This window comes from Fukomys damarensis, unplaced genomic scaffold, assembly GCF_012274545.1.
Source record: "Fukomys damarensis isolate Sample0158 unplaced genomic scaffold, DMR_v1.0_HiC HiC_scaffold_28, whole genome shotgun sequence".
NCBI classification, from domain to species: domain Eukaryota; kingdom Metazoa; phylum Chordata; class Mammalia; order Rodentia; family Bathyergidae; genus Fukomys; species Fukomys damarensis.
The window spans coordinates 41,381,716-41,399,583 of NW_022900940.1; the positions used below are offsets into that span (position 1 = coordinate 41,381,716).

Here is a 17,868-nt window from a genome sequence, read left to right on the forward strand (position 1 = left end):
CTCAGGCCCTTGGGCAGCACCCCAGCTGGCCTGCTGTAACTGCATCAGACCACCCTGACACTGGCATCCTGCCATCTCAAGCCACCTGAACACACCTGCCCCCGCACCTGCACCTTCTCCAGCAGCTCTGGGCAGCTGGCTCTTCTGTGCCTTGCCAACCTGTCATTGAACTCCTAGCATTATGTGTATCTTACAGGATATACATCTCTCTGACCCAATATATTGTCAAGTTGCAGGCCTGGTTTGGGGCCGTGCTGGAGTTGAACCTAGAACTCTGGCTAGATTAATGGGACCTACAGCAGTCTGGGCCCAGAAGAGGAGAGGACATCCTGGCCCACACATCTCACTCCAGAAATAAGATATTCCCAATCTGCCTGGGCCCCCTCAGATACCTCCACAGGGTTCTTGATTCTTTCAGGGTCCAACTGCCCTGTCCCACAAGACTATCAAGGTCACCTTCCCCCAAGAAGCCATGTGGAATAACCCCTTAGCCCTAGTTATCCCTGCAACCCTGTGTCCCCCATCATCCCACCGAGCTTAGGCCTGGGGTGCACACAAGAAAAGGGGAGGGGGAGGGGGTCATGGTGCCTGGGAAACTTCTGGACCTTTCAAAAGGGGCTCCAATACCTAATTCTATCCTGAGTGTGCCTTCCCTTGGCCCCAACCAAAGTCCACTGGACATTGGTCATTGCCGGCTTATCTGAGGCCCCTGAGGTTTTGGCTTGCAGATCCCCATTTCCCAGAACCTGCCCCCACAGGGGTGGAGCAACACGCAGGTTATTAATTTGCCTCCCATTTGTTCTCAGGCTCAGAGGCAGCCTGGCAAACTCTGGAACCAGAATGAAGATCCCCAGCCATGTCCACACCTGCAGCATCATCCTAGTCTTGCCCTCTCTGCTGCTGACTTTCCTCAACCCCGCCATTGCTGAAAAGGTATCAGGTAGCTGTGGTGCCCGTATGTGTGCCCCAGTGGGTGTGATGTGAGCTGGGGAATGACAGCATGTGTCTAGGAAGTGGGGACAGCCTCTGAGTGTGCAAGCATTTAAGGAGTGTGTGATGCTGTGTGTGTACAAAGAATCGGTGCACTACTCGAGGGCCTTATGGGTATTCCTGTACTAGAAGGGCTATCCTGTCATTTCCATTCTGCAGATGAGGAAATACAGCTTATCCAGGTGCCCCTTGAGGTGGACAGTGGAGCGGGGGTGGGCAGAGATGTAGCTTTATGGGCCTGGTTCTTGCATTCCTGGCTGAGTGAACCTCATGTTTGTTATGTCTCAGTTTCTTCACCTTTAAAATGATAATCACAGAACCTGTATAAACGATTATTGTGAAAATCTGGCTGATAATATTTATAAAATGCCCAGTACAGCTGGACACCATAATGCATACCTATGATTCCAGTTACCTGGGAGGCTGAGGCAGGAAGATTGCAAGTTCAGTACCTTAGCAGCTCTATGCTGAGCCGTGTGTGCATGTCCAGCTCAACATGGTTGGCATGCACACGAAGGTGAGCTCAAAGGCAGATCAGAGGTGTGTAAGGCTCTGTGTGTGTGCCCACGTGTCCTTTCCTGGGATGCTGCAGATGTTGAGACAAAGATTATATGCTGGGGGGTCCTGTAGAGAGGTGGGGTGAATGGAGGGTCCACTGCTGGGAAAATTTGGACAGAGAAGAAGATTCCCAGCCTTTACACACTGGACCATTTTCTACCTTCAAATTCTTACAACTGGTTGGAGACTGGCGGGAGCTATTTTGTTCAGTTTTCATGGAGGCCAGAGTGACCAGAAATAAAAAGACTGCTTTGCTGCCCTTTTTTGGGAAAGCTCAGCTAGACACACAGCTCCTGGCCCCACCAGGGCCCTCACCTCTGCACAAAGGAGAAGCAAAATCCCCTCCTCACCTCTGGGGTTCAGCAAATCCCCCAGGTGCTTGCTGTACCCATGGGGCACTGTAGGCCCCCAAAGAACAAGACAAATGTGGCTTGTGCCCCTTGATGCTGTAGGGTAGGGGGTGAACACACCCTGCCTCTTATTTCAGACAGTCTCAGATGTGAAATGCTGCCCTGGATTCAGCCTGAGGTCTGCTCAGCAACTCCGGTTGGGGGTAGGGGTTGGTCTGGGTCAGGCTCTTTTTTCCCCTATACTGTTTTGTTTAGTGCATATTAGATATACAGATTAGCAGGTTCATCTTGGCACATTCATACCTGCACATATTTTGATCATTTTGACCAAGCTAGTTTGGCACTGACATGCTGACTCGCTTCCCCTCCACTGGTCCAGAATGGCGTCGACATCTACAGTCTCACTGTGGACTCCAGAGTCTCGTCCCGATTTGCCCATACTGTCATCACCAGCCAGGTGGTCAACAAGGCCGATGCTGTGCAGCAGGCCACCTTCCAGATGGAGCTACCCAGGAAAGCCTTCATCACCAATTTCTCCATGTAGGTGCCTACCTCCCTTCCTCCCTGGCCCACAGCCCAGCTCTGCAACTCCATCTCCTCTGGGCCCCAAGACTCTCTTCCAGAAGCAAGATGTGCTTCACCTGTTAGGCCTCACGGGGAATGGAGGCTTTACCCAGGAGCTGTCTGTTTTCAGAGGTGATCTGCCTGCCCTTCTGCCCCCAGCTCTCATCTCTAAGCTCTGCCCAGGTGACAGGCAGAGGACCGCAGCATTTCTGTCTTTGCCTTTGAAGAGCACAAACTTGTGGTGTCCTGAGACCAGATCTAGCTAGAAGGGAGTGATCAAAGTAGACTCCATCTCAGAATATCTAGAACCTCCTCACCCAGTGGAGAGTTGCCTTGAGGAATGGTCCTCCTTGTTTCTGCAGAGGGCTTGCCTGTGCTGCCACAGATGCCTGGGGTTTCCATGGACTCTGAGCTGGTGACAACCCTCTCTGCCCTTACCAACTCAGTTTTGCAATGTTTGCAAAGCTCATTAGAACACTCTGTCTATCCCTGGCCTCCAGAAGAGGAGAAGAGAGAGAGGCTGCTCCCAGAATTACGGAGGGTGCTGGAGGAGACAGAGAGGGAATGTTCCTGGGAAGGGGCAGTAGGTGCTTGGGTCCCTGTGGTTGGCTCTGCTCCCTCTCCCACCTATCCCCGCCCCATGGCAGCCTTAGCTTTCATAGCCTGGTCCACCTTACAGCCAGAGGTATGCAGGCTGTGCTAGCCTCTAACCAGGAGCCAAACTACTGTACCAGCTGAGAGTGCAAGACTGGCACCACCTCTCTGGCCCCAGATCTCACTGCTGTGTGAGATAGGGAAGCATGTGACAGGGTTTCTCAATCCCTAACCCAACCATGCATCCCACCACTGTACCTACAGATACTGAGAACCGTCCACCAGGAAGGAGCTGGGCTGCCTACTCCCAGCCCCGTCCTGGCCCAGGGGTAGAGTATAACTAGGGAGGTGAGGGTGGGGTGCCAGCTGTGTGCAGCTGCGCACCCTCAGCCTCCACACTCCCACTTTTCAACCGCCTCCCATGGAGCCTGACTGAGTGCTTCCCTGACATGCCCCTACTCACCCCACAAGGAGTAGCCCTTTCCAGAGAAATGGCCCTAGACCTTATTTCTCAACCCCAAAGGATAGCTGCTGAGGGTCATGTTCACACCCCCAGGAGTCCTAAACCTACCAGTCGTCTAAACCTACTTCCAGAGAGGCTAAGCGCCCTGCAGAGTCCCTGAGGGGCAAGATGGAGGAGCTGCAAGGAAGAGGTTGGAGGCTTCAGCCCTGTGTCTTCCTCCTGCTCGGTCTTGGCCACGTGGTGTCAAGTGAGAAGAATTCTTGCCAGTGAAGACTGATTCCTCCAGGAATAGTCTGTGAGGCTTGAAGGGAAAATTGGAATGCAAGGGGAAGGCTGAAAGGAGGCTGGACTTATTTAGCCCAACCCTGCCTCCCCAACCACCTCTCCTTCCCTGTCTGGTCCCTGAAATGCATGTGTACTGACACTGCACACACCACAGGATGTGCACAGGCCTGTGCCTGGGATGGTGTACGCGGTAGGTACAAAATAAATGGCAGTGACTGACGCAGAAACATGCTGTGTCAGGAGACACACCGACTCCTGGAGAGACCCTCCACCAGCCTCTCGGCAGCTGCCACCTCTGTGTCCCAGGGTCATCGACGGTGTGACCTACCCGGCGACTGTCAAGGAGAAGGCTGCGGCCCAGGAGCAGTACAGTATGGCTGTGAGCCGAGGAGAGAGTGCCGGCCTCATCAAGTGAGGAGGGAGGGGCGTCACGATGGAAACTGCCCCTGTGTTAACCTCTAGCCGGGCAGGCCTGACACACTCTTTCCCCAGGGCCACCGGGAGAAAGATGGAGGAGTTCCAGGTGTCGGTCAGTGTGGCTCCTGCTACCAAGGTCACCTTCGAGCTGGTGTATGAGGAGCTACTCAGGCGGCATCTGGGGGTATATGAACTCCTGCTCAAAGTGCGGCCCCAACAGCTCGTCAAGCACCTGCAGGTATCTGACACTGCCTTTTTCAGGAGGCTTCCTGGATGCCCTCACCTCTGAAGGCCATTCCAGGCTCCCAACTGGCCTGATGACTCACATCCTTCCTTGCAGATGGACATTCACATCTTCGAGCCTCAGGGCATCAGCTTCCTGGAGACAGAGAGCACCTTCATAACCAACGAGCTAGTAGATGCCCTCACCACCTCAAAGAATTCGACCAAGGTGGGCCTGCCATGGCCAGTGGGTGGAGGTTCCAGGGTTCTGTCTTCAGTCCATTCCTGTGGGCTGGATCTCAGAGTACAGTACAGTGGCGCCGACTCTGAGCTGGAGGAGCTCCCAAGATCTTTGAGTCTGGGCAAACAGAAAGGGCAAGGCCTAGAGGATAGTGCTCCCTTGTAGGAGCCCTGCAATCTGTGGGGGAAAGATGTGGAGAGTAGCCGGGTAGAAGGATCCTGGGAGCAGGTGGAGTGGAGGAGACAGAGGATCACACACATCCAAGCCCCAGCCTCTGAATGCATGGCCCCAGAAATGGGACTCCCTCTCACACCTACTCACTATGTGGAGGCAGTCCAGTGGCAGCTCACCCCAAGAGAAGGTCCCTGGAATACTAACCCGAAGATGCAGCCTGGAATTCTGACTTCTCAGTATGCATATGAAGCTGGAAGCTGTCAGCAGGCCTTGCTTCTCTTCCGGCTTCAGCCCAGTTTGTTTTTCCAGGCTCATATCCGCTTCAAGCCAACGCTCTCCCAGCAGCAAAAGTCTCCAGATCAGCAGGACACAATCCTGGACGGCAACTTCATTGTCCGCTATGATGTGAACCGGACCCATTCTGGGAACTCCATTCAGGTGGGTGGGCTCCAGGCCAAAGCAAAGCAACCTAGAAATCTGTCCATCCACAAAGACCTGAGCTGGAGTATTCTACAAGAGGAAAATAATGAACCTGATTTAGCAGTGTGCACCAGGCATTGACACAGACAGAAAACAGGCAGTTTATTTATATTGCCCCTGAAGCGATTTCTTTTCAGAGGCAGAAAAGCTCTTTGAAGAGCTCGTCTGTGGGGTCTCCCTCTTTGTCTTTGCTGCCCGCAGACTCATACCTCAGTTTTATGCTTGGTTACAGTAGCTTCTCTCTGTTATCATTATGCCTCTCTTTTATTCCTTACTTTTGAAATCTTCCCTCTTTTGATGAACATCAAGTTTAGTGTCTGAATCTTTTCGTATAAGCTCCCTCAAGCATGAAAACAAGTAGGAGGCGGGTTTGCAGAGGAAGAATTCTACTGGGCTGTGCGTGAGTAGAGAAGCCTCCTACAAGAGGGGACTGAGCCTTGAAAGATGGCACAGATTTGGTGAAGTGAGGGGTGGGACAGAGAAGTATGGAGTAAAACAGAACATAAAAACCCATGGACTTGTGATGAGGCTGGACAAGGTCAGGGCAGGGCTGCAGCTCTGATCCTGTGGCTGTGGTCTCACTCTGGCCACAGATCGAGAATGGCTACTTTGTGCACTACTTCGCCCCAGAAGGCCTGCCCACCATGCCCAAGAACGTGGTCTTTGTCATTGACAAGAGTGGTTCGATGAGTGGCAGGAAAATCCGGCAGGTAGGTCCCTGGGCTACAGCAAGGCCCTAAAACTTCCAGGCTTCTCCACCATCAGCTCTGGTCCAGCAGGCAGACCCTACCTGCTCCATCCTCCTAGGTAGGGTCCTTCCAGGGGCAGTGGTTGGCCTAAGCATAGCACAGCTTCTGCCCCCAGAGCATGCTCTGTGTCCCCACCCTAGACACCAGCCTAAGGACCATGAGCCCTCTGAGCCACCCACCTTGTCTCCTCTTGTTTCTTCCTTGACCAGACCAGAGAAGCCTTAATCAAGATCCTGAGTGACCTCAACCCCAAAGACCAGTTCAACCTCATTGTCTTCAGTGAGGAAGCAAACCTGTGGAACCCATTACTGGTGCCAGCCTCAGAGGAGAATGTGAACAAGGCCAAGAGCTATGCTGCCAGCATCCAGGCAAGGGGAGGTAAGTGGGCAGCAGCCCTGCAGGCTGAGGGCTTCTGGGGAGCCAGGCTGGGAGCCACCTTAAGTGTGTGCCCTTCAGGAACCAACATCAACGATGCCGTGCTGGTGGCTGTGCAGCTTCTGCAGAACAGCAACCAGGCTGAGCTGCTGTCTTCTGGGAGCATCTCCCTCATCATCCTGCTCACTGATGGCGACCCCACCGTGGGTGAGGGCACTGCCCGGCCACTCCAGGTCACACTGTACAGGAGAAACAGCTGCACCCAGGCTTGCTGGGGGACCTGGGCAGAGGGAGGATCACTTAGACCCTTCTGGCTCTGAGTTCCGGAAATAGCCATTGAGCTCTTTTCTCAACCTCTTCCCAAACCCACTGATCTAGGGGAGACCAATCGCACACAAATCCAGAAAAACGTGCAGGAAGCCATAGGCAGCCAGTATAGCCTCTTCTGCCTTGGCTTTGGCTTTGATGTCAGCTATGCCTTCCTGGAGAAGCTGGCACTGGACAATGGCGGCCTAGCTCGGCGCATCTATGAAGACTCGGACTCTGCCCTGCAGCTCCAGGTGCCAGTGTCCCCCAGTGGGCTGCAGGGGGCCAGGCAGACTCAGCCTGGCCTTTGTGACACTCTCTACCCACACCCCGCAGGACTTCTACGAGGAGGTGGCCAATCCACTGCTGACAGAGGTGGCCTTCGAGTACCCAAGCAACGCTGTGGAAGAAGTCACGCAGAACAACTTCCACCTCTTCTTCAGGGGTTCAGAGATGGTGGTGGCTGGAAAGCTCCGGGACCAGAGTCCCGATGTGCTCTTCAGCAAAGTCAGAGGGCAAATGGTGAGTGTGGCCAAGTCAGCTGAGAGGGGCAAGTAGGGGGCACTCATTTTCCTTTCCCCCAAGGGTCAGGTCCTTGCCTTGTACCTGCCTACCCGCACCTGACACACCTGATTACCTTTTATCTCCCCTTCCTCTAACCCTTGGAGGCTATGCAGCTGCGCCCCTTGCACCCCTAAATTCCTTCCCTATACCCACTCTACCCAGAGGAGATGCTCCCCTCATGGTAGGTGCCCTGGACCTGCGCCAGTACTTGTCAGGCTTCTCACAGAACAGCTCTGAATTCAGGGCAAGTGCAGACATCTTTCCCTCACTACTCCTGCCCTGCTTGGACTACCTCTTTCCAGCACACGGAGAACATCACCTTCCAGGCGGAATCCAGCACAGCTGAGCAGGAGGGCTTGTTCCAGAGTCCCAAGTACATCTTCCATAATTTCATGGAGAGGCTCTGGGCATACCTGACCATCCAGCAGCTGCTGGAGAAGACGTGAGTGGCCCTGACCTTGTGGACCAGTGGAGCAGGCTGCATATAGCATCAGCTCCTCAGCTTTTTCCCTGAGTCAGGCACAGCTGACATGGGGCAGCTCCTGTGTGTGGAGATGCATAGCATGTCTGAGCTCCAAATTCTCCCCCGGGGATTGCCCAGGAAGGGCCCGGTGGGGAGGAAAAGTGGCCCACATACCCAAGGACCTCTTGAGCTCTGACATCCTCAACCTCAATAGTGTTTCAGCATCGGATGACAAATCTAAGGCCCTCAAGACTCGAGCTCTGAATTTGTCACTCAGCTACAACTTTGTCACTCCTCTCACATCTATGGTAATCACCAAACCTGAAGGCCAAGAACAGTCTCAAGTTGCTGACAAGCCTGCGGAGGACCGTGAGTGTGAAACTGAGATCTCTGCCTTCTTCCCTGCCTTCCTGCATCCCACCAAGACCCTGTCCTGCCATCCACAGACTCCCAGGAGCCAGGGAGGGATCTGATGAAACTGAGGACAGGTCTCCTGGCTCCCTCCAGTGCACTGTATCTGTGTATTTCTGGGATTAGGAAGCAAGTTCAAATATGAGCACTTCAACTTGATCAAAACTGCCCTGAGAGTGCCCCTTTTCTCTTCTCTGCCTGTGTGTGTTTGTGTATTTTATTCAGATAACAGACATGGGAATGTCCACTCAGGAGGTAAAGACCTAATGCCTTCAAAGGCTGGCTCCACCCTCCTGGTACCAGGAGATGGTGTTGTCTGACCACACTAGTGCATTTAGACACTTGTTCATTAAAATACTGGGTGCCCCTCAGGCCCTGTCCTGGGCACTAGGGACACAGTCTCTATCCACCTGGGATCCCAGAAAGATGGATCCAAGGAGTAAACGCAAGTCTCAATGACTTTCAGGTCGCCTTTCCAAATTGCATACCATGGGAAGAGGACAGTCCAGGATACCAGGTGCGAATGAGGAGGGAGTAAAGGGTGGGGAGATGACACAATCATAACCCCAGCCACTCTCTGACCTGGCTGAGGATAGGGAGTGCTCTGGCCAGCCTCCCTCACTGGTGACAGGCCTGGGACTCTATCTCAGGTGTGTCTGATGAGGAAGGGGCTATGCAGAGCCTTCCCTTGATCAAAGAAGAGGATTCACTGAATGGGTAGGGCCTAGGCGGACGTGATCTTTGGTGGTGGGAGGGAGAATCCAGTATCGTTGTCTTCCAGGCCAAGGTGTGGGGGAGCTACACGGAGTAGCAGGTATTAGGGAGGAAAAGCCCACCAGCCCTTTCTCCACGCCCCTCCTGGCCTGAAGTCCCCGAACCCTGGCTCTGGGGACCCATGACGCTGCCTGAGTAAAGACCGCAGCTGTTCATTTTTACAAACTAGGAGCTTCTAACTTCCCTTCGAGTTTCGGAGCGGTAGCTCTGGGGGTCCCTGGAAACTATCGACAATCTGGTCATCTTTCCCAGCTGTCTCATCACTCGCGTTTCTACCCACATCCGAACGTGGAGAGGCTGAGGGACACGTCCCACAGTAAGTCACTGTCGGACCTCAGAGGACCTCAGTTTCCCCACAGTGGCCATTGAAGCGGCCCTGTAGAGAGGGGTGAGAGAGAGCACCAAGCACAGCCGGGCAGGGAGAGCTCGCAGGACAGTGCAGTGAGCATGGTCTGGTCCATCCAGGATCCTCTCTTAGGCAAGCACACAGCCTTCTCTGAGGGGCTGCTCTTGTCTGCCTACCTCTTGACTAGCCACCCCTTTACCCTGTCCTCAGCATTTTATCTCCTTGGGTGTGTGATCCCTCTTTCTCCTGTCCCTTGGTTGTCTCACCACAAACCTAGACGGCAGCTTCTCTCACGCTGCTTGGTCAGGGGGGACCCTGGGTCCCAAGAGGGCAGAGGCTGACCAGGAGGGCTTCTAGTCAAGCTCTTTAGACATCACTGTTAATCCCCCTCACCTGGAGACACCCCCGCCAGCTCAAAGACAGGCATCCCCTCCCCAGGGCAGAACTATTTTCACAGGGTAGGATTCATTACTCGTGCTGGAAGTGTCCAATGCTAGCAGGAGGCCCTCACACTGTTTCTGTTCCTAAAGTCTGCACCCAGGTGCAGCTACAGAGCAAACCTAAATTCTTCACATCTCCCCTACCAGTCCTCCTTCCAAGGCTGATGTGTGTCACAGTTTGGTGGGAACGGGTGGCAGGGTTGGCCACAGGGTATGCGGATTGCTCTGAGTCCTAATGCCATCTCCCTTTATGTTTCTGAATGTTCTTGCAGTGATGCCGATTACAACGCCATTGATTTCCTCAGATTTGACTCAGAATGTGTTGGATCATCTGAAAATAAAAAACAAAGGTACACCCCAGGCCAGAGCCCCTGGAGCAGCTTCTTGTCCCAACTGGGGCCCTCCAGGGTCTCTGTGAAGCTGTCGTATGGGCCTCTCCATGTTGAAGTAGAGAGGGAGCCCTATCTGCACCTGTCCATTGCTTCAAACTGTGATGCTCCCACTCCCCAGGAAGGGGCTGCCTGAACCCAGGCCTTTTCCTTTTTCTTCTTCTAGAAACAACTACAATAGCCCCATCTCCAGGTAAGTTGCCTTCCCAGCATCCCTCCCCATCCTTGCCCCCTAGACTTCTCCACCTGCTCTAGGAACTGTGTGGCTGTCCCAGCTTCTGGCCAGGTTCCTGCCATCATCCTGCCACTGCGTGGGCCCAGTGGGGACCGACTTTGCGTGGACATCAGTCATTCTCAGGGTCCCATGGACCTGCTTTCAGACCCTGGCCGAGGTGAGGAGAGTACACACCCAGCCATCCCCCCAGAGACCTCGGTACCACTCTCACCCATTCATCATTTGCCCGCAGAGACGCACAGTGTACAGACACTGTGCACCCCAGAGTAGGCTCTCCCCCGCACCACCTGTAGGCCCTCCCCAGACATCCCATGCAGATATGGGTGGCTGGGTTCGTTGTGGTCAGTGCCAAGGGGCCAGAGCTACCTGAGTATTGAGTCACTGTACAGTTTACGCAAGAGTGGCTGAGCCTTGGCAAACAAGTAGAGGAAAGGTTAAGGCTGTTCTAGATGGAGAATTCAGAACCTGCAGGGCACAGAACCGGGGCCCAGTGGCATAGGTGCTGCCCCAAGCTCACCGTGTAACCCTGGAAGGGCCTCACTGGTCAAGCTGAGGTGGCAAGGCAGACACGGGGACACACCGCGCTCAGGGATGCACAAACAGAGCTAAAAGAGCTAAGGGACATCCATGGCTCCCCTGTTCTTCCAGGGTCATGTGGTCCCCTGTCACAGTGCTCAGGCTCATGTGCTGTGTGCTCCCTGCTCTCAGGGATTTCCCATCGCACCCTTGACCAGGCAGCTAGCTCAGGGCCAGACACCCTCCAGGGCCTTGATGAAGCTTATGGACTGGAGACAAGACCTCCCTTCTCCAAGTCTCACTCACAGTAGCCTTCACCAAAGAATCAGGGACCCCTCCAAAACCATGTGAAGCTGAAGAGGGAGTGGGGATCACGGTAGCAAGCACAGTGTGGAGCGTTGCTGAAGAAACGGGTGGCCCTGAAGGGCACTAGCTAGTGAAGATCACTTCTGAGAGGAGGACTCCCTGCTCAGGTCAGTGCTCTGCCCTGCTCTGACCTCTCTGGTTTGGCTTTGTCAGGGCTTGAGGTGACTGGCCAGTACAAGAGACAGAAGGCTGGGTTCTTCTGGGTCGAGGTGACCTATAAGAACCCCCAGGTGCAGATTCATGTATCCCCTGAACATGTGGTGGTGACCCGGAACCAAAGACGCTCTGCATACAAGTGGAAGGAGACACTGTTCTCAGTGTTGCCTGGGTACGTTCCACGCTGGGTACGAGCAGATGACCTCTCAGCCACACTGGCTGGTGATGGCCCTGACTGGTGGCCGAGACCACAAACTGGAGATGGAGCAGAGATACAGGGAGCCCTGCACCAAAGCCCTGTGACTCTGGAGGCACCAGGGAGTTGTCCTGGGGACCTGGCTGTTCTGACAACTCACCCACGTCACTGTCCCATGGGTGCCACAGTGTGGTTTGGTAGCTCTGCAGCTAATTCTTTGTGAGCCTGTGCTGGCGTTTAGCTCCTCTGAGCCTCAGCTTCCCATTAATATCCTAGCCCTGAGTCAGAGGGGTCAGAGGACCCAGTGGGAGGAGGCGCTCAGGGAGCACTTGCCATCAAATGATACACTGTCCCTTGGACAAGACATACAGGGTACTGCTTGCACGATGAGGTCTTGATGGCAATCATGAGAACAGGAGAGCCCTGGCCCAGGGGTCATGAGGGTTACCTTTAGCAAACCTTCGGGGGGCTGGTGAGGTCCTGGAGCTGGTGGGCAATGGAGGTGGACAGTGACTTCCAGGAGGTGTGGCTGTCCTGCCACGGACCTTCCAGGGCAGCCCCCCATTTCTGGAGGCTGTGAGGGGCCCCAGAGAGGGGCCAGGGACCCTGACCCTGCACTCTGGCCTGTGAACTTTGTCCATTGCTGCCTTATGAATCGCTTAGCCAGCCTCAGCCTCTTCTCCACATAGACCTTAGAGTTTCTTGTGATCTGATAGATGCACAAAGATTGGTAGCATTTCTATGCCTTCAAAATATATGCCAGTAAATGAAAATTTTCTATTCATTATAATAATAGTAAATCAAATACTTTTGTGACCTGTTAGAAGTTACACATAAAGATAAGCCAACCTGGGTATGGTGCATGCCTCTAATTCCTACATTCTGGAAGGCTGGAGTTTGAGTGCAGGCTGAACAATTTAGCAACTTAGTTAGACCCTGTCTCAAAAGGAAGAAAAAAAAAAAAGTAAAAATGACTAGGGATGTAGCTCAGTACAAAGGTCCTGGGTTCATTCCCCAGTACTGGGGGAGCGGGGAGGAAGGAAGGAAAGAAGGGGTAGAATGAAAAAACATTTAACATTCACTGAAATGCACAATTAAACCCTAATCAAAACAAAGTGGCACCTGCCATAAAAAAGGCAGAGACTGAGTAGGTGTATCAGAGAAACTCCCTAAATCATAAAAACCAACTCATAAAAAAAATCAAACTTAAGAAACTCAGAGGAAAAGGAGCCACTATTTTATAAATAATGCCAGGGAAATTGGATATTATGAAGCCATCAATGACCCTGTTTTACCTGTAAGAAAACTAAAGACCTGAGGGACTCCCCAGCCAAGGCCACAGTGACTCCCCATGCTACTATCCAAGTGTCTTTGCCTTCTTGCTTAGGCCACTGGTTTTTTCCACAGCCTGGAGATGACCATGGACAAGACAGGGCTCCTGCTGCTCAGTGGCCCAGACAAAGTGACCATTGGCCTGTCATCTCAGAATGACCCCGGGAAGGGGCTCCTGCTCCTTCTGCGTGACACTGACCACTTCTCCAGCCAAGTCAGCGGGACCCTCGGTACTCTGCCCGTGGCTCACATCCTCAGGGACCCCCTCTGTAAAGAGCAGGCGGTGTCCTCCCCTCTGCATGTCTCCCAAGCTCTGCCTTTATTCTCCACTGATCCACCCTTTGTGCCTCAGGCCAGTTTTACCAGGATGTGCTCTGGGAGCCACCAGCAGCTGCAGATGACAGCAGACGCATGCTGAGGGTTCAAGGGAAGGACTACTCTGCCACCAGGTGACTCAGCACCTGCAGCCCCTGAGCATGGCCAGGCCAGGATGAGGGGATGGGGAGGTTGGGAACCAGGCCCCGCAGAACCCCACTCCTTCTGTCCTTCCTTGCTCAGCAATTAGAAGCGAGTAAAAGATTGGCACCAGACGCATGTCTGAACCCGTGCTCAGTGACCCCACAAAGGCTGGTCAGCGCAGCTCCACAGAAAACAGCAGGCCCAGCATCACCAGAAAACTGTCCTTGTCCCTGCCCAACTCTCAGATCCCCAGATCCTAGGTTCCCTTGGTAATCCTTTGAGTAATTGGGCATTTGTGACCTGGCTAGGGACTGGGGACTCCCCACTTTGCATGTTCCTGTCTCCAGCTGTCCCCCTCTTCCCACCCTACCTGAGATTTGCTGAACGCTTCTCTGCCTGTCATCTATCTATCCCAGAGAGCTCAGGTTGGATCACCACGGAGGGACAGAGATTTCCTGCTGGTCGGTGGAGCTGTAGTTCAGATAAGAGGAGCCCATGCCCTACCCCTGCCGCCCTGTTGTGTGCAAGTGGCTGTCACTCTGTGGCTGCAGGGTCACCTGTGGGGCCTGGATCACAATAGGAAGGGGGTTCCCACTTGTTACAAATAAAGATGGTGTGACCTAGGAAGTAAGCGTCTCTGGTTTCACATACAAATCCCAAGGCCTCAGCATCTGTCTTGAACACTCAGCGTCACAGAACATTAGATTCTTCCACTTTGAGCCGTCAAGGGCCTGGGTCCAGTCAGGTCCATGAGGCCTCTCAGCCCTGGCCCTTTGCTTTGCAATGTAGGAAAGTAAAAGAAAGCCACCCATGTGAAATGTTCACCCCTGCCAGGCAAGGATCCAGCGCTGGCAGACGTTCTCTGGGAGTGAAGGTCCTGGCTGCTCACTGGACACCTGGTCTCTGAAAACTAGTTTTGACTCAAAAAAAATGAAGTGGGCTGGCTTGTTCTTTATAGGCCAACTCCCAGACTTTTCCAGTGAACTTTTGGGGTGCTTTGCAATGGGATTTGCCTTATACAGCTTAATTTTCACACATGGGCCCAGGAACAGGCCTGTCTGCTCCCTGTCTGGTAAAGATGCTGGCAATAGAAGACAGGAGACAGCGACAACATCCCAGGCTCAGGAGGGAGCCGGGTTCTGTTCCCAGAAACCTCACTTGATGGGGTGATCTGGGCCCTCAACTCTAAATCTGCACTGTGGAAGGTCCCCTCTCCTGTTCCTGCGCCATGATTAGCCACCCCAAAGATTCTACCCAATTTCTGCAGGCAAAGCATGAGGATTGCAAGTTTGAGCCCAGCCCGATCCTGTCTCAAAGGGTGTAGTAGTTGCTTAGTGGTAGAGCAGCCCTGGGTTTGATCCCCAGTACCACCAAAAAAATTTTTTTTATTATTATAGTTGGTCATTTGTGTGCCTATAGGGTCCACATTTGTAGGTTCAGTCAATCACAGAAGGAAAATTGTGAAAGGATCTGAACATGTGTAGTTTTGTTTTGCTTTTGGGGTTTTTTGTTTTGGTTTGGTTTTTGTTTGTGTGTTTGTTGTCTTTTTGAGATAGAGTCGCCTCCTCTATGTAGCCCAAGCTGGTCTCAAACTCATGATCCTCCTGCCTCAGCCTCCCAGGTGCTAGGACTATATGCCATTTACATTATATTAGGTATTATAAGTAATCTAGAGATGATTTAAAATATGTGAAGAGCCAGATGTGGTGGCAAAGGCCTGTAGTCCCAGCTGCCCAGAAGTAGGAGGATAGCCATTTTGAGGCCAGCCTGGGCAACTTAGTATGGGGAAACCGTAGCCACAATTGGCTCATAGCTTCCTGGCAGCCAAGCTAAAGAAGAAAATGAGCTCACTTGCTGGCTAAGAGAAAACAGACAAGGTCATTAGGAAAGTGTTTATTTTCCAGCTCTGGAACTAGGGAAGGTGTTTGCTGAATGAGTCTGGAAGGATCAGAGGCAGGCCAGTGGGAGGGGCCTCAAGCGGCAGATTTGCCTAACAGAGAAACTCCTCATATTCCTGCCTCCCTCTCCTCTCCTGGCAGGTGAGGGTCTCAGGCTGCAGCTCCTTGAGGAGGGGCCACCTGCTGAGGGGGCCCAGACCAGAGTTCTGTGAGACAAGAGAGCAGCCTGGGCTGTGGGGGATTTACTGTGGGGCTAACAGGGGACTTATGAGCCCGAGAAGGAAGCCCACCCCAAGCTCACTCCTCTGGAACGTGACCCCCCCGGGCTGGGCTGCGCTGTTTGTATAGCGGCAGAGGAGTCGTGGTTGGCTGGGGCACTGCCAGCACCTCCGGGGCGTACTGTGACCAGGGAAAGTAGGTGTGTGCCCTTCATTCCCTCATCTGCCAGATACTTTCCAGCCCCTACTTAGGCCAGGTCCAGGACTAGGTCCTGTGCCTGCCTTGGACCCAGTGAGACACAGTGCCACTGTGACAGCCACTCCCCAGCAAGGGACAGGGTGCTGCTGGAGCCTGGGGAGACATCTTGCCTGGCCTGAAGGCGGTGGTGTTGGGGCTGAGTTTTTACGGTGATGAGAAGTTAGCCCAGGATGAACGTAGTGCAGAGACAACAGGTGAGAAGAACCCCATGGGCCTGGGCCTGGAGCCAGGACACTGTTCTGAGTTCAGGGAAGGGGAAGGGTGTAGGTGTATGGGGTGAGGAGGAAGGGGAGGGAGGGCCGGGCGGCTCAGGCTGTCTGTCTTGTCAGGGAGTGTGGCCTCTGTTCTGAAAGCCAGGTGTAGGAAGGCCCGGTGGAGCGAGCTATGTGGACTGGGAGAGGGGTCAGCCTTGCCCTTCCCTGCACGGAAGGCCTCCTGCTGTGTGTAGGCATGAGCAGGACCTCGGCTCAGAACTTTCCTGGCTTTTCTGCCAGCCCCTTCAGCTCGGCTGCTGTGGGAGCAGCAAGGCAGGGATCCAAAACCACACGAAGATTTCTCATCACTCTCCCTCTGACGGTGTTATTCTCCTAGTGCCCAGATGCAAACACTGACCTCATGCTGATGCTTCCAGCACATGGCTCCACAGCCCTCCAGAACCAGATGGGCCAGCAGCTCTGCAGACTCTAGGATCTCTTCATAGGCCTGGGCCCTTCTAGCCAACCCCACCCAGACCTCTGCCACACTCACCCCCGGGTCCACGGAGAGGACTTCATGTTGCGAGTCGCGTCTCATATGCGCTCTGCCTAAACAACGACTGCCCGCAGACTGCCAGTAGTGTCCCACAGCTACCTTCCCTGCCCTCCAGCCCCTAGGCCAGTGTGGGCCCTGAAAACTGCTAGTCCTGGCTCCAGCCATGGGGTGTGGCTGTGGGTCTTCTGGAGTGGGAGAGGGACGACTCTGTGATCCATAGCCACGTGTCACCACACACTGGCATTCAGGATTCCCCCAGTTTGATTCCATTCTCCTCCAGCCTTCTTGTGTCCCCTGCTCTGCCATCTGGAAAATCGCCCACTGCTTCCAACCAGGGTTCCCTCTGCCTAGCACACCTTGGGGCCTCAGGCAGAGAGAGCTTCGGCAGAAAAGGCTCTGGGACAGGATGTTTGTACAGCTAGAAACAGCCTATAAGTCTGGAACTCAGTGAGGGGAATTTGGAGACACAAGAGGAAGGACTTTTGTCTCAGTCTCCAGAGCAATGGATGGGTGATGCCATCTGAAGGGCCTCAGACAGAGAGTGGTGATCCTTTCTGCTCTGTGAAAAGTTCTCTGGGAGGCCGTGGAGAGGCACAGAGCCAAAGGAGAGAGGGCTGTTGAGGCTGGAGGACTCTTAAAGCCCTTTTCCAGGAACCTCTCTCTACCTCCCTAGCCCACCCCAGATTCACTGAGAGGAGATCAAGGGGTTACCATGATGTGACTGGAGGATTGCAGAAAGGCCTAGCCCAAAGGAAGGCAAACAGGCAACTATGAAAACAGAAACTGGATTACTGAAGTGTGTGCCTGTACGTCCTGACCCGGGGTATTATGTTCATCTGCTGAATCGATGGATGGACCAGTGGTAGGAAGGGTAGGTAGACAGTAGGGTTGATGGGTTGGTGAATGGTAGGGATGGATGGATAGAATGGATAGTGGATGAAGGCGGATAGATGGGTAGTGCTTTAGTTTGGGTCTTGAATGTCCCCCAGGCCCATGTGTTAAAGTCTTGGTTGCCAGCCTGTGGCACTAGTAAGAGGCACTGTGACCTTTAAGAGGTAGGGCCAGGTGGAAGGAAGTTAGGTCACTGGGTGGCATGCTCTCGAGGCGGATATTGGGTTCTTGGACCTTCCAGGCTCTTTTTGCTTTCTAGACCACCATAAAGTGAGCAGACCTTCTCTGCCACATATTCCTGTCATGATATATATTGCCTCTGCAAGTCCAAAGTGATGGTGCCAAGTACCATGGATTGAAACCTCTGAAACTTGGAGCCAAAATAAATGTCCTTTAAGTTGATTATCTCAGGTATCTTGTGCAGTGACAGAAACTAA

At 53.5% G+C, this 17,868-nt stretch overlaps 1 protein-coding gene across 2 annotated transcripts; it reads left to right on the forward strand.

Annotated features, from left to right (window-relative positions):
- The first annotated feature begins 794 nt into the window (after positions 1 to 794).
- Positions 795 to 14,042, forward strand: Itih4 (inter-alpha-trypsin inhibitor heavy chain 4). 2 transcript variants are annotated; one of them, XM_010643077.2, is made up of 22 exons: positions 795 to 933; positions 2,278 to 2,438; positions 4,111 to 4,215; positions 4,297 to 4,459; positions 4,562 to 4,672; positions 5,168 to 5,296; positions 5,932 to 6,048; positions 6,297 to 6,465; positions 6,544 to 6,669; positions 6,841 to 7,022; positions 7,105 to 7,290; positions 7,635 to 7,774; positions 8,010 to 8,164; positions 8,673 to 8,723; positions 9,150 to 9,296; positions 10,039 to 10,116; positions 10,322 to 10,348; positions 10,431 to 10,547; positions 11,426 to 11,600; positions 13,032 to 13,186; positions 13,309 to 13,405; positions 13,832 to 14,042. In XM_010643077.2, the coding sequence occupies exons 1-22, from the start codon at positions 841 to 843 to the stop codon at positions 13,890 to 13,892; spliced, it is 2,745 nt and encodes a 914-aa protein (XP_010641379.1). In that variant the 5' UTR covers positions 795 to 840; the 3' UTR covers positions 13,893 to 14,042. The 2 variants fall into 2 exon arrangements, with proteins under 2 accessions (XP_010641379.1, XP_010641380.1); XM_010643078.2 differs by lacking the exons at positions 795 to 933; positions 2,278 to 2,438 and adding an exon at positions 3,631 to 3,994.
- The last annotated feature ends 3,826 nt before the right edge of the window (positions 14,043 to 17,868 follow it).

Bases quoted from the DNA above. Each gene is read 5' to 3' on its own strand.
- Itih4 (XM_010643077.2), top strand. From the start codon at position 841: ATGAAGATCCCCAGCCATGTCCACACCTGCAGCATCATCCTAGTCTTG. The intron at 4,460-4,561 runs GTATCTGACACT...CCTTCCTTGCAG, and splicing joins AGCTCGTCAAGCACCTGCAG to ATGGACATTCACATCTTCGA. The intron at 8,724-9,149 runs GTGCGAATGAGG...TTTACAAACTAG, and splicing joins AGGACAGTCCAGGATACCAG to GAGCTTCTAACTTCCCTTCG.